Raw genomic sequence first — 14,416 nt, forward strand, 5'->3', positions numbered from 1 at the left:
GTAAACCTAAAAACTGATTAAGTTCGGTCAACAACCGAACTGGACAGTTAGGCTACAAACACCTAAGCACATTAGCTCGGGTAAATCTATAACTGATTAAGTTCGGTCCGACCTCGCAAATACTAAATACGTCAGCTCGAGTAAACGTAAAGATTAAAAAAAGGTGCAAATGGAAGGAGACTCACTGAATGTCATAAGATGGATCAATGGTATACACTCAATACCGTGGAGGTTAGCGGCTTTTCTTTTCTTTCTTTTTTTGATGAAATCCAAGATAGGGTTGGAGAAGTTACTATTAAAGCCTATCATGTAAAGAGGTCCGTGAATGGTGTAGTGGATAGGCTAGCCAGAGATGGGGTCTTCAGGGAGAGATTTGGAGCAGTTCGACTTTTTGCCTCCTTGATTTGTTTCTTGAATCATTTTTTTCGAATCATTGTTTTATTTTTCTTCTTGTATTTCTTATACTGACCTCCTCGGTCTCTCTTGTTTATATTAATGCTATTCACCATTCAAAAAAATTGAATAGAGGTATAATTCTGAAAATGAAAAAAAACAGCATGAATGGGAGTTTTACATGAGCACATGCTTTTGATGCAAAAGACCTATGTGACATTGTAACTGAACAAAATGGTGACAAAATGTAAAAACTGAGGACACAAAAATCACTGTTTACTGTTGTTATGACCCAATGGACAAATTTTGGATGTTAAGGATGTAAATGATAAGCTAACAATTTTGTTCAGCACACAAATAATGGGGAGCTAACTTCAGAGAATTGAGACAGTACAGAAAAAAAAGAAGGCCAGGTGGCCATGTGTTAGCAGTTCATCAAGGAGAGAATCAGAAAAGTGAGATGGTGTAGTCTTGAAGGTAGGCCTGGAGACTGTACCAATCAGCTTTCAAGGGGAATTGGTCATGGACTAGGTTGCACGTACCACAAATCTATCCTTAATGTGCTTCCTTTGCCCACAAGACAATAGCCACAAAAAAACTTTATCGGTCCATATCATGGATGGTAGATCTCAATAAACATCCTCATGCACGGAGGTTGGCATGCACTATAAAGTATAAACTACTGGGACTAGGGCAGTTCTGGTAATAGGAATACTACAACCGTTTGCTTCTTCAAGGACAACATATATGTACAGTAGCTTGAGAAAGATCTCAAATCAATAGGTCATCAGATTACATGAGATAAAATCTAATGGCAGGCAAAAAGAGATGAAGACCCTCTAAAGAAATTGCTCACTAATCTCAAGATTCTTGTTTTCTTCCACATTTTCACTAGAATAGAGTCCGACGAGCTTTCTAAGAGCCATCTTAGATCTGATACCAAAATATGATACAACTTTTTACCAAGAATAACGTCCAAAAGTCGATGGGTAGCTTTGAGATTCAAATTTTAAAGCTAAAATTATTCAAAAAAAAAAATATTGTAAAAGCTCACAAAAACTCACCTTTACTTGAATCCTAATCCAGAAAATTATGATTGAAGCTCAATGACTCGGATCTAGATGATTACAATCATAGACCGATGACTAAGAGAAAATTGCAGAGATTTGTAGAAAAGCTCTAAAAAGGAAAGCCTTCAACAAGAAAGAAACCCACGACCAAAAAGCAAATACCAACAGAAATTTCAAGAACAAAGAAATTATAGAAATTTTCTACGCATAAACTAAACTCTCATTTTCTTATTCAAACATTAATAGTGTCTCCAAAACTCAGCCAATACACATATATCTATGGTTGCCCTTAGAGTCGTCCACTTAGAGTTCTAATAGGATTCTTACTTACTATAAAGAAAATCCACGATTTTTTTTAAACTAACAGTCCCATTAATTTAACGCATAAAAATGTGACAGCAAAAATATAAAAATAAAACTAAATATGCGGCATATTAGAGTGGTCTCCATTTGTTTATAATAATCTCCTCACAAACAACAGCTTTGAAGTGGGCTTCATCAACATGAAGATCCTCCTGACGGGCAACAATTTCTCCTCTCCTTGGATGCATGTCGTTGGTTCAATTGTGGGTCACGAACAGTCTTTTTTTTTTTTTTCCTACTCTTCTTGTGTATGTTTTGATTACCTTTGGGTGCTCTAATTGTTTTACATGATTTTCCACATCATCTTCAACCTGAACACGAGGTTGTACTACATCAGAATCCAAGAAAAGAAACCAATACTAAAGGATCCCACATATCTTCCCTTTTCTCATCTACAACCAAGTTTCCAAGAGCTACAATAATACAAGAAAAATCTATAGAAGCTTTTAAAAACATTCATAATGCCCTCATTATTTAGTCCATTTCTTAAGACTTAATTTTATGTTTCAAGCATTGCCTAGAAATTCTATGACACGCTTACCGTACATCCCTACTTCTCGGACTGAGCCCTTAGAATGGGAAAAAGACAAGAGTATCCCAAATTCCTTCTCATTTCTCAAATGGAACCAAGTTTGATAGAAGTAAGCTAATACAAGGAAATTCAAGAAAAAAATCCAACATACTCCATTAATGTAAGGTATTCGAGAACATCACTTTTAACTTTAGTAGATAGTCTAATCATAACCTAAACAAGCCTTCAATAACCTACAGGCCTAGTAGTTTAGAGATGAAATCAAATGGGAATAATACAATGAGTGAACTTAGAGGTTGGCAGTGATGTGATAGCTCTAACACCTGATGATATGCATCGAGAATCACTTGTAGAAAAGGCTCCCATATCACTCACTAGATTGAGTTGTGCATCCTGGCCTATACCCATATAGAGTTACATAGGAATTAGAATATACTGATGGAAACACAAAGATTGTCGCACTATTACATTTATTTCCAATGTTTTTTAACATTAGTGTCTCACATTTATTCTTCTTAAATTGTCATGATCAACTTTGATCTATATTATGGCTCTTGAACTCTAGTCATGTACTCATAGAAATTGGGAGCTTATAATGTTCAGTAGTTGTACAAGTAACTCAAGCTTAGCTTGCTAAACCGCAATAAGAGAAGGTACATTCCATCATGCACGATTTTAAATCATTTCACACTCTGAATCCTGTCATCTCAATAAATTCATGATGAATTTAAAAGAGATGGGCAAAGGTATGAGAAAACATGTCATCTGCTAATACCTGTAATTTTGTACAGATGACAAATATATAAAAAATGTTATGTGCATACTAGCACATTTGAACATATTATTTCTTCAAAAGTAGAATTGCAGTAAAGAAAAATGCCCCACCAAACAGAAGCAGATGAAAGAAAATAAAATAGAAATGGCAAACAATCAATTGAAGATGAATGAATAATTACCACAGGTAAAACTGAGACAGAGCACAAACCCTAATTTTTTATGATGATCAGGACCAGCAAAGACAATGAAAATTCATCTAGCAATGGCAGTAAAGAAGCAAAACCACTGTAGAAAATCACTAAAAAAAGGAAACTGAAACAGAGATTTCATTTCAGAAGCATCCAAAATCAGAACCTTAACTTACAGAGAATGAAACAATACGGCAATAATACTTAAAAGCATATGAACGACGCAGTCTCGAATTTCAAGAATGAGAAAAATGACCGAGAGAGAATCAGATGCAGATGCAGATGCAGACAAATGCAGAACCAAATATGAAACGGTGACAGAGACAAAAATCCTAACTTTTGTTGACGATCAGCTATTACAGGCTCATATACCACTCTAGGGCAACAAGAGATTTAAAAATCAAAACCGAGAGATGAACGACTTCACCTTTCTGCGATCAGAAGTTGGAATTTGGGAGGAACGGGAATCTCTGGCGCGAATGTGGCAACTTCCTGTTTTGAACACCAACTAATACAACTCGGGAAATGATATTCTGCCCCCTAAACGGATAACCACGCTTCCTTTAACGTTTTTCTTTGCCTTTAAAAAACGAATAACGTTAAAGGGGGGATTTTATCTGTCAGAGGGGGTGGGGTTGGGGGCGTGGGGGGATATCATTTCCCTAAAACTACGCCAATTTATATGATGCAGTACTTTGATTTTTTTGGTTTTCGCTTTCTTTACTTGATCCTGAATAAATTTTAATTACCATAATGCCCCTCTTCGTTGTTGGAAATGTCAGACCATGGTTCCTCTTTTATTTGAAGAAACTGAATTTTAACTGGAGAAATGATGTCTTTAATCCCTTGTTTTGATAATGACACTTCTACTAACATATATATTACTGTTTATGTAAATCATTGTAATATTGCCTAAGTATAGGGGCATTTATGTACTTACTGTATTTTCTATATAAAGAACAACTACACACGAAGAGTTGTGTGGGTTGCAGATTATCTCAATCTTAAAATTCTTCATGGTATCAGAGCAAAACCGATCTTTCAAGGCCTATTTTTCCTCATCTTTCTAATTCCAAATTTGCAAATTTTTTCTCCCAATCTACAAAAATCTTCCAACACCTATTTTCTCTCCTTTCTACGCCATATTTTTCTCCAAATCTCCAAAAATCTTCCAACGCCTATTTTCTCTCCTTTCTAGGCCATATTTTTCTCCAATTCTCCAAAAAATGTCCAACGCCTTTTTTTTTTTTCTCCATCCAACGCCATTTTTTTCTCCATATTTTTCTCACCCTCTTTGTTTTTTATTTTATACTTTAACGCCATTTTCTTCTCCACTTTAAACGTTTATTCTCTTCTCCTAACGGCCTCTCCGACTTCTACGTCAGATGTACTCCCTCACACTAATCCTACTTCAAATAATACTACAATTACTTCAGTGCCAAATTCGCATCCTGTCTTCGAGATTTCTAACATCAAATCATTTGTAAACATTAATTTGGATCAAGAAAATTTTATCTTGTGGCAAACTATCTTTATCCCTATTCTTAACAGTGATAATGTTCTAGACCATGTAGATGGCTCTTCTTCTCCTCCTCCTATAACAATTCTCAACAATGATGGTTTGTCTATTAGTAATCCAGAATACCAACTTTGGAAGAGAATAGATGATAGGGTTGTTTCTTGGCTTAATGCTACCCTTTCTCCTGATGTTCTTAAACACATACTAAAACCATATCAGTCACTGACTGCACGTGAAACTTGGCTTGCTATTGAAAAACTCTTTCATGATCAAGCTAATGCACGATATTTGCAACTCAAAATTGAATTTCATGATCTTAAAAAGAAAAACAAAACAATGGATTCTTTTCTTCAAGAAATTAAAAATATTTCTGACTCTCTCTATGCAATAGGACATCCTTTAGAAGATGAAGACTTGGTGATGCAAGTCTTAAAAGGTCTCACATCAGAATATGACAGTTCACAAAAGTAGCCCGAGGCAAACTTGCAGTTTCCTATATTTCTACGGATAATGAACTTGCAGACATATTCACAAAAGGATTTTCTTCAACACGTTTTAAGTTTCTTAGATCCAATTTGAATGTTTTTCCCAAAACAGTTCAAATTGCGAGAGGGTAATAACATATATATTACTAACACGTTTTAAGTTTCTTAGATCCAATTTGAATGTTTTTCCCAAAACAGTTCAAATTGCGAGAGGGTAATAACATATATATTACTGTTTATGTAAATCATTGTAATATTGCCCAAGTATAGGGCCATTTATGTACTTATTGTATTTTCTATATAAAGAACAACTACACACGAACAGTTGTGTGGGTTGCAGATTATCTCAATCTTAAAATTCTTCAACTTCTATGTTTCACTTGTTCCCACGAGGTAGTTTCACCTCTGTCGAGACTAACTGAGTCACCCAGAGATCAGCCTTTCTCTCTTTTGGTGAAGGGCTGAGATTAAAAAGCATGCTTTTAAATGAGATTAAAAGCAATCGCAATTTGTCTGATAAGTTTATACAGTGAAGTCCCCCTCTAATCTTTAGAGGGGCAATGGAAAATCTATAAACTAAGGCCATGTTTGGCAACTTGAAAGAATATTCCATGGGATTTTTGTGAGGCCAGTTATGAGAGATGTGCCAACGAGGGAGGAGAAACCTCCACAATCCTAAAATCCTAGGGGGGTCTGGATCTAGGAAAAAATTCCATAGAAAATAATATTTCATGGGAAAAAATTTTCAGGGTCTAGCAGGTTTGTAAGTTTCCTTGAAAACAAGAAAATAAATTTTATCTTGGAAAATAATTCTTCATAGAAAATGTGTTGGAAAAATCATTAAAATCTCGCATTTGCTAGCTCTAAACACGTAAAAACCATCTCTACAATCAGTCTGTTCATTTGCAGACTAATTGAACAGTAGAGATGGATTATGCACTGTGCTTTTGTGTACAAATCACATAGAGATTCATTCATTCCTAGAGCAATCTCAGAAACCAGTTCGAGAGTAACAAGGTTGCTCTTCCCAAAATTACAGGCACCACTAATAAAGACGTAAACACTAAAATAAAATGAGAAACAATAATAATCTGAATTCCTAAGCAAAAGTACTGATTTGACAAACACAGGGCCACATGAGGCATAGAATTTCCAAGTGAGAAAAGGCACAACTTACTGCAAAAACTTCACTCAGCTACTGCAGAGCTGCTCCACTGCAGTGACAATCTGTACAGGCTGAACCACAGTCCAATCCTCCAAGGTCCCAGCATATGGAGTCGGGACATCCTGGGAGGACAAACACATGATTGGTGCATCCAAATAGTCCCAGAAATTCTCAATAATGGCCGCCCTGAGGCTTGCCCCAATCCCACCAGTCCTCATACACTCCTCCACAATCAGCACACGGTGAGTCTTCTTAACAGAGTTCCCTATCGTGTACAGATCAAATGGCTTCAGTGACCTGATGTCGATGATCTCAGGGTCATATCCTTTGTTCACCAGTGTCTTTGCCGCCTGCATTACATGGTACCTGTGATCCCAGGTGCAACCCAAGAGGGGGGTGAATTGGGGTTTTAAAAACTTTTCGGATTAATCTTTTACAGCAAAGTAATTCCACTTACTATCAAATTAAGGCCATGTCTGGCAGCCAGGAATTTTTTTCATGATAAATCAGTGTCTCCAAGTGTTGAAAGAGGGGCGGGAGGAGAGAGATCTGAGAGAGCAGATTGAGATGAGGGTCAGAACTGGCTAAATATCCAGAAAAAGTCGATCGGATTTTGGGTAGAGTTTTTGGTTCACTGATTTTTAGCTAGTTCCCCATCTGGAGACACTAGTTTTCTGATTTTTAGCCACTTGACCCGCCCAACCCCTCTCACCAGTTGGAGATACCAGTTTATCATGAAAAAATATTCACGGTAACCAAGCGTGCCCTAAAGCAATAAATAAATCAAAGTAAATATTACCAAGCCCCCATAAAAAGTAGAAGAGAAGAGATGCAAAACACAGATTTTGAACCCTTGTGCTAAGCGTACCTCATGCGTGAGTATGTGAGGATAGTCACATGCTCCCCTGGCCTAACCATCTCTGCCTCCTCCAATGAAAGAACATACTCCTCGTCCGGGATTCGCTCCTTCAGATTATAAAGCAACACGTGCTCAAATAATATGACCGGGTTCTCGCTCCTTATTGCTGCCTTCATAAGGCCCTTTGCATTGTAAGGAGTTGAGCACGCAACCATCTGGAGGCCGGGGACTGACTGGAAGTAAGATTCTAATCGTTGAGAGTGCTCAGCACCCAGCTGACGGCCCACGCCTCCAGGCCCTCTAATGACAACTGGGATGGTGAATTGGCCGCCAGAAGTGTAATGGAGCATGCCACAATTGTTGGAGATCTGATTGAAGGCCAACAGAAGGAAACCCATGTTCATGCCTTCGACGATTGGCCTTAAGCCGGTCATAGCTGCCCCTATGGCCATGCCCGTGAAGGAGTTCTCGGCAATGGGTGTGTCCAGTACCCTGAGATCCCCATACTTTGGGGCCAAACCCTTGGTCACCTTGTACGAGCCTCCGTAGTGACCGACATCTTCCCCCATAACACATACTCGAGGATCTCTGTCCATCTCTTCTTCCAGGCCTTCTCGAAGTGCCTCGAATAGCAGGAGCTCATGCCTAAGGATGCAAGAAAGACATTGCACATTCAGTCAGCAGGTAATGGAAAATATGGAGTGCATTCAATCACATATAGCTGATCTTGTGATACATCATTATAACATCAGACTCAATCATGAAACAATGAAAAAGAAAATAGAAGAGGATCAGCACATGGATTAAATCCCATTCGAATAGAGAAGAGGGAAGAGAGGTATCAACAAATTCTAAAAGAGAGACTACTCAGAAATATCCATTTCTTTATGATTAATCAGTAACATTTTATCATAATTCTGTAGTGATTGCAACCTCTCTAGTTGGAAAGTAGTGGAAGGTATTGTCTTGTATTTGCCTTGTTATTCAAAGGGGAAAGACAAGCTTCAATTAATCCCAACTATTCCAAAACAACTTCTTAAAATCTAACAATAATATTCCGAATATTCAAATAAAAAATCTCCAAATTCTGGTTGAAGCACCTATGGTTTTGTGTCGCATCTTCCATTCTCAACAAAGTTTGCATCACCAATCAGGAGAAAAGAAGAAAAAAGAACTACGCTAAGAGAAGAGTTTCATCTTTCTCCAAACAATATTGAAAAATATATCATATATAAATATAATTCATAAAAGAGGTAGAGTATAGAACACTCCTCTACATAATAGAAATATTTTAAAACCATATAAGTGGCAGCAAAAAGAAAAAGGCTATTCCAACACTATTACTTTAAATAGGACATGAAATCCAATTTTGCATTCATCCATGAAAAGAAAAACTGGTTTTAGTTATGAGAGAATTCCCACTAGCCTGGCGAGTTTTGTGCCTGTCCTCTATCAGCAGGTTTTTATAGGGGACAATGCTAGCAATCTGCACCATACCCACAGATCGGTGGTGTGTAGTTGTAGTTCTTCTATGTCGGTCATGCTGCGTTTTTTGTGGAATGCCAAAGGACTGCATAAGAGCACCACAGTTGTGTTTGTTGTAATGTGTTGTTGGAGGTAGCGTTTAGTGGGTGCAGATGTATCTGTGATACATCTTGTCACCGTTGATGTGTTGTCAGGTTTCTCATTCATAAAAATGTTACTTTAAAAAAAAGGCTGACTCAAACTACCAAGTTGATGAAAGATCCAGCCTCTGAGGAAAGTGCAAATGGTCTAGGTGTCAATTTTGGACACAGGATGATAAGATGCGTGTGCTTGACTTCTGCAGATCTCAGATCTGCTTTTTTAGTAGAGGGCAGATTCAATTCAAGCTTAGTTGCATAATCTCTATAATCACAGTTGGCATGTAATGCAGCATAGCTCAAGACTGAGTTCCCTCCACATGAATTTATGGAGTCAATCAAACTGATTCTGGAACCTGGATCAAATGATTGATTCATCATATAATCTGCATGGTAGCAGATTAGAACAGTAGGAAACAAATAGAAGTTATTCCTCAACAAGTTTCCAACAGAGGATCTTCTCCAAAAAGTGGAATAAGCTGCCTTTTTTTATTGCAACAGAAAAAACAAGATACAAAAGGATGAGCTGTCCTCCAAAAACAGAAAAACAGGAGTTATCCCCCAAAAACAGAAAAAATAAAAGAAACGCAAAAACACAAAGAAAGCCAATTATGCAATAGGGAAAATGCTGCCACTAATAATAAGCTCGCTCTGGTCTGTGACTTGTTTAGCCAAAGTGTCTGCTTCTGAATTGGCCAATCTCCATTGATGTCGTGACTGCAGATTGATTAGTTTGCACAAGTCAGAGATCTCCAAGATTATAGATGCCAACTTCCACAGAGCCACCATCATCCCTTTGGCCCATGTTATAACCACTTTTGAATCCCCTTCAAAGATACATCTACCATCAAAACAGTCCCTAAAGATTCGAAGACCAAAGAGTAATGCTGTAGCCTCCGTCTCGTTAGAGTCTGCTAATCCACATGGACCAGAAAAACACTTGAGCATTCGACCTTCATATCCCTAAAATTTCCCCAAAACTGGCTGGACCTGCAAGAAGCTATCTTTCTAGGTGATCCATGTGTTGTAAGTTGTTTAAAACAACTAAACACTTGTTTTTCAAACACCCACTTGCAAGAGAGATGTGGAATAGGTGATCCATGTGTTGTAAGTTGTTTAAGACAACTAAGCACTAGTTTTTCAAACACCCACTTGCGAGAGAGATGTGGATCAAAACAGGAGAAGCCTCCGCGACGTTAGAGTCTACTAATCCACATGGACCAGAAAAACACTTGAGCACTCGACCTTCATATCCCTAAGAATTCCCCCAAAACTGGTTGGACCCGGAATAAGCTATCTTTCTTGGTGATCCATGTGTTGTAAGTTGTTTAAGACAACTAAGCACTTGTTTTTCAAACACCCACTTGCAAGAGAGATGTGGAACAAAACAGTAGAAGCTTAATATCATCAGGTTTGAGTTTTAACCTGGAAGAATAAAAAACTTGTCCGAATGAGTGATCCTTCAAATGAAACTAGAACATAAAGGGTTACTAAGCAAAGAGCGTGGTATTGTTCTCTCATGGGATGTTGGCAGATTGTGCAAAAGCTCAGTGGACTTCCAGGAAATCATGCCAAGGAAAAACACTTACAGGAATCACCACCTAAGAACATCTAGATGTAATAACTATTAGCATAAGCATCCACCCCACACCCCATCTTTGGCTTCTACAAGTCTAACACTAATGGAGCTGCAATGAGAAATCTTGGTCTAGGAGTTACACGAGCCTCATCCATGACAATCAGGGCAAAGAGATCGTCCACTTCTCCTTTTTTTTCTATCAACACTTCAACAGAACTTTATGCAAATCAAAACAGAATAAACTTAAAATAGTTAAATCCCTATTCTGCATTCCATTCTCATAAATCCATTTCTTACAAGGTTGTCCACCATTTCATTGACTTATCAACAATCAACTCAGCAATTCCATCTATGGTATGGACAATCCTCCAATGGATGGGAGTACCCCATTCAATCGGGTTTGAAGAAACAGCCTCCACCCAAAAATCTCTATTAATTCTCACTTAGTCACGAATTCCAATAAGAAACGTCCCTGTCTCAACTTCGTTTGACTCTTTGAAACCACATGATGACCCACCAACCCTACAAACACGGCGACACCCAAATGATTAAGTAAAACGCAAAAGCCAGGAAGGTTTAGGGATTTTGCTTCGCATTTGGGTGCCACGTCAACAAAATTCCTTGTTTAGTTGCCAATATAGCATTGAACACCCTGGAGACTCCCAGGGATGTCTCCTGGGTAATTATTGCATGTCTACTGGTGTGGCATTCTTGTCCTCTCCTTATGACATCCAAGCCAAAATCCACAAAAAAGGTTGAATTTTGCTCAAAATTTCTTGGGAATAGTGCTCTTTCTCTCTTTCTCTCTCTATATCGGTAGTGACACCCCCTACTTATTCTACTACTCTCTGCATCTATGCCACGCAACCAAACACTACTTAGCACTATTCTCCGAGATAATTCCAGGAAAATCCAATTTGTCTCCTCCCTATTGACTACTAATTCCCCTACTCTCCGAGTCTATGTCGCACAACCAAACAAACCCTTAGGGCACCTATGAGCTACAAGTCGACTCGCCGTTGTGCCTTGACACGACAAGTTTCGCACCGCTCTTCATCCACTGCCAAGGTTTTGAGCCGCAACTTGCTAGGTCTAAGGAGATGAAGCATATCATGGAAAGCCAGCTGGTTTCCCCGTGACACTAGGGACCTAAGCAACAGCCACAAAGATGACTAGGTAGTGTTGTTGCCCTGCGGAAACCTTGAAAGCCATGATTAGGCTAATCATCAAAGCATGTCATGGATTGATGAGTGTGAATACCCATTTATACCAACAATAAAGAACTACAGGCATACATTGCGAGTTACCACACACAAAAGAAAGCTCATAATTCAGTTTGATCATAGAGGTCCTAATGGATACGCCATAGCTGCCTCCTGCAATAACATCAATAGGGAGGTTGTCTGGATTTACAAAAAAAAAATAGATATAATATAACCATATAAAAAAGGATGCAAGTTAGTTATCAGATTCAACTCAACCTGAGTACTTGTGCCCTAAATACAACACATCTACAGCAACCTCTTGATCTGAGGAAATTCCAAATATATTGGAGACATTTCAGGATTTACAAAGGAATGGAAGTTGGATGCTATGATGGTGGTCATCCTCAGTTCCATTAATACCTTAAAAGTTGATGGATAATTTTATTTATTTTTTGAATGATGGATAATCCGAATCAACAAATAGAAACAAAGCGTAACAACTAAAAGCTTAAATGTAACAAACATTCGGCACTTGGCACATTTTGGTGAACAACATCTAAGCAGTACCACCATTTGAGATTTCAATTTAGCTTTAAATATATAAGAAACACATATCAACGATACCTCACATCAATTAAAATATGATATGATCTATCTTCACTGATTAAACAGTAAACATTGACGCAGTTCTCATTTGTCAAATAGCAAAAGAGCCAAAATAAAAAACCAGATATCTTCTTGGATCAGAGACTCGAAGTTGATGTTCTAATAGTACATATGCAGCAAGTCGGAATTCTCTTGCGAAAAAAAAGACAATAATATATATAGAAATAGCAGCACCAGTAAAGAAATAAGAAAATCGCAGCCAATAATTTCACCAATAACAATGGCACAGATATTTCAATCCAGTGATACAAAAAACAGTTGTAGATTGGAATCATAATATAGCAGAAACAGTGTTATTTCATTACCAATTAGTACAAAGGAGAAATCTGAAAAACTACATAATAGAATAAGGGTAAATATCATATCCAATTTGACATCTGTATGGATCAAAAGAATTAGAACCTACCCGGGTTTCGACGCAGTGGAACTCGTAGAAGTATCAGCCTTCGCCTAAAAAAGAAGGAAAAAAAAAATCTAACATTCAGAAGAGAAAAAACAAATTCTCGTAGATTTTCAAAAGAGAAACAGAGAGAAATGAACAGGGTCAGAGAAAGAGGGGGATAATATCACTAGCAAAATAACATTCAATTCTCGAAAAAGACAAAAAAAAATGAGGGAATGAAAGTTCAGAGATTTAACTGCCACTGCATTAGTAGTCATTAACTTTCTCGCAGCATGAACTCTCTGATTCGATCCAGCAGAAAATCTTGCATCAGATCTGATAACAACGATGCTCCCATTCCTTTCTGAGAACAAAAAAAGAGAAGAGGAAAATGAATCAAAAACGAAGAAAAAGAACAAAGTAAGATCCGAATATTCACGAATTCCATTTCAGATCTACGAAATGTCTTGGAAATTAGAGAATCGTAAAGGCGTAATTAGGATAGAGAATAAAAAAACCTGGCCGTGAATTGAACGATCCAAGCTGCAACCTATTGGAAATGAGAGAATCTGAGGAAGAGACGGCGAATCCCTGTAAAACCACCGCCATTTTAGAGCCAAGGAGAGAGAGAGAGAGAGAGAGAGAGAGAGAGAAAGAGAGGTGAGAAGTGGGGGAGAAAATGGGAGTAGTTATAAGGTGGTTAGGGTTGGAGGTTGGGGGCGGAGAGATTGAGAGTGACCTGCTCTGTTTTTCTCAGCTTTGCGAACGGGCATTTTAATGCGTAGCTTCGTTTCCATCGCCACACCCACCCAGCTATGTTTTTTCTCAGCCTTTCATCACCCACCTAATTGACTGGGGCCTTCTAAACTGCGCAAGGTGTGCACAGGATTACTCAGTACTCACTGCGCATAAAGCTCGGAAATATTCCATGGAAAATAAATTTTCGGGTACGATCTCTGTTCACTTGCGTTCCCGGGAAAGCAAATCTCTGGAAAACAGCCTATTTTTTCCATGACAAGACAGAATTATAGTGTTCACTTGCTTTCCTGAAAAAGTAACAAGCCTAGGTGGAAAATGTCAAATAATGACATGGAAATTGTCAAAAATGATGTGGAAATGTCTCTTTTCTCACAAGTGTGGGAAACCAAATCCCACTATTTTGGTCAGATTTGCTTTTCCGAAAAAACTAGTTGAAAAAGGTGGGCAAGCAGTATCTCGGGAAACCTTTTCTTACACAGTTTTCCTGGACTTCTTTTCCTAATGCCACATCAGATTCCCAGGAAACCTTTTCTTTTCCTTTCCCTGGAAAACAAGTGAACAGAGCCGATAGGTTTGCAGTTTTCCTTGAAAAATGGAAATAATTGATTTTCCAAAAAGAAAAATCTATAAAGAATGAGTTTTTAGAAAATTAGGGTGTGTTTTGGAACGGTCCCAAAAAAATTTATAATGTGTTTTCTAATTCTAAAATCGAAAAATTAGAAAAATCACGCTTGGTGCATAAAACCCAGTAAAAAATAATTGTTTTTCTTGTTATTTTTTCTGATATAAAAACGTTTAAAACGAAACATAAAAAAGTTGTTTCCTGAAAGAAAAGAAAATGCGAGTTTGGCA

General features: G+C 37.9%; 1 protein-coding gene across 3 annotated transcripts; it reads right to left on the reverse strand.

Annotated features, from left to right (window-relative positions):
* Nucleotides 1–1,651: 1,651 nt before the first annotated feature.
* On the reverse strand, nucleotides 1,652–13,601 carry LOC143884195 (pyruvate dehydrogenase E1 component subunit beta-like). Of its 3 annotated transcripts, none has more exons than XM_077387628.1 (6): nucleotides 13,324–13,600; nucleotides 13,063–13,169; nucleotides 12,830–12,873; nucleotides 7,361–7,996; nucleotides 6,505–6,858; nucleotides 1,652–2,137 (listed from the first exon to the last, which is right to left on the reverse strand). In XM_077387628.1, exons 1-5 carry the CDS (start codon nucleotides 13,412–13,414, stop codon nucleotides 6,519–6,521), a joined length of 1,218 nt encoding a protein of 405 aa, XP_077243743.1. In that variant the 5' UTR covers nucleotides 13,415–13,600; the 3' UTR covers nucleotides 1,652–2,137; nucleotides 6,505–6,518. The 3 variants fall into 3 exon arrangements, with proteins under 3 accessions (XP_077243743.1, XP_077243744.1, XP_077243741.1); XM_077387629.1 differs by lacking the exon at nucleotides 1,652–2,137 and adding an exon at nucleotides 2,487–2,756 and having other exon boundaries at nucleotides 13,324–13,601; XM_077387626.1 differs by lacking the exon at nucleotides 1,652–2,137 and having other exon boundaries at nucleotides 6,273–6,858.
* Nucleotides 13,602–14,416: the final 815 nt, after the last annotated feature.

Source organism: Tasmannia lanceolata, unplaced genomic scaffold (assembly GCF_043159265.1).
Source record: "Tasmannia lanceolata isolate RefF3 unplaced genomic scaffold, GAP_Taslan_0.1 ptg000008l, whole genome shotgun sequence".
Taxonomy (NCBI): Eukaryota; Viridiplantae; Streptophyta; class Magnoliopsida; order Canellales; family Winteraceae; genus Tasmannia; species Tasmannia lanceolata.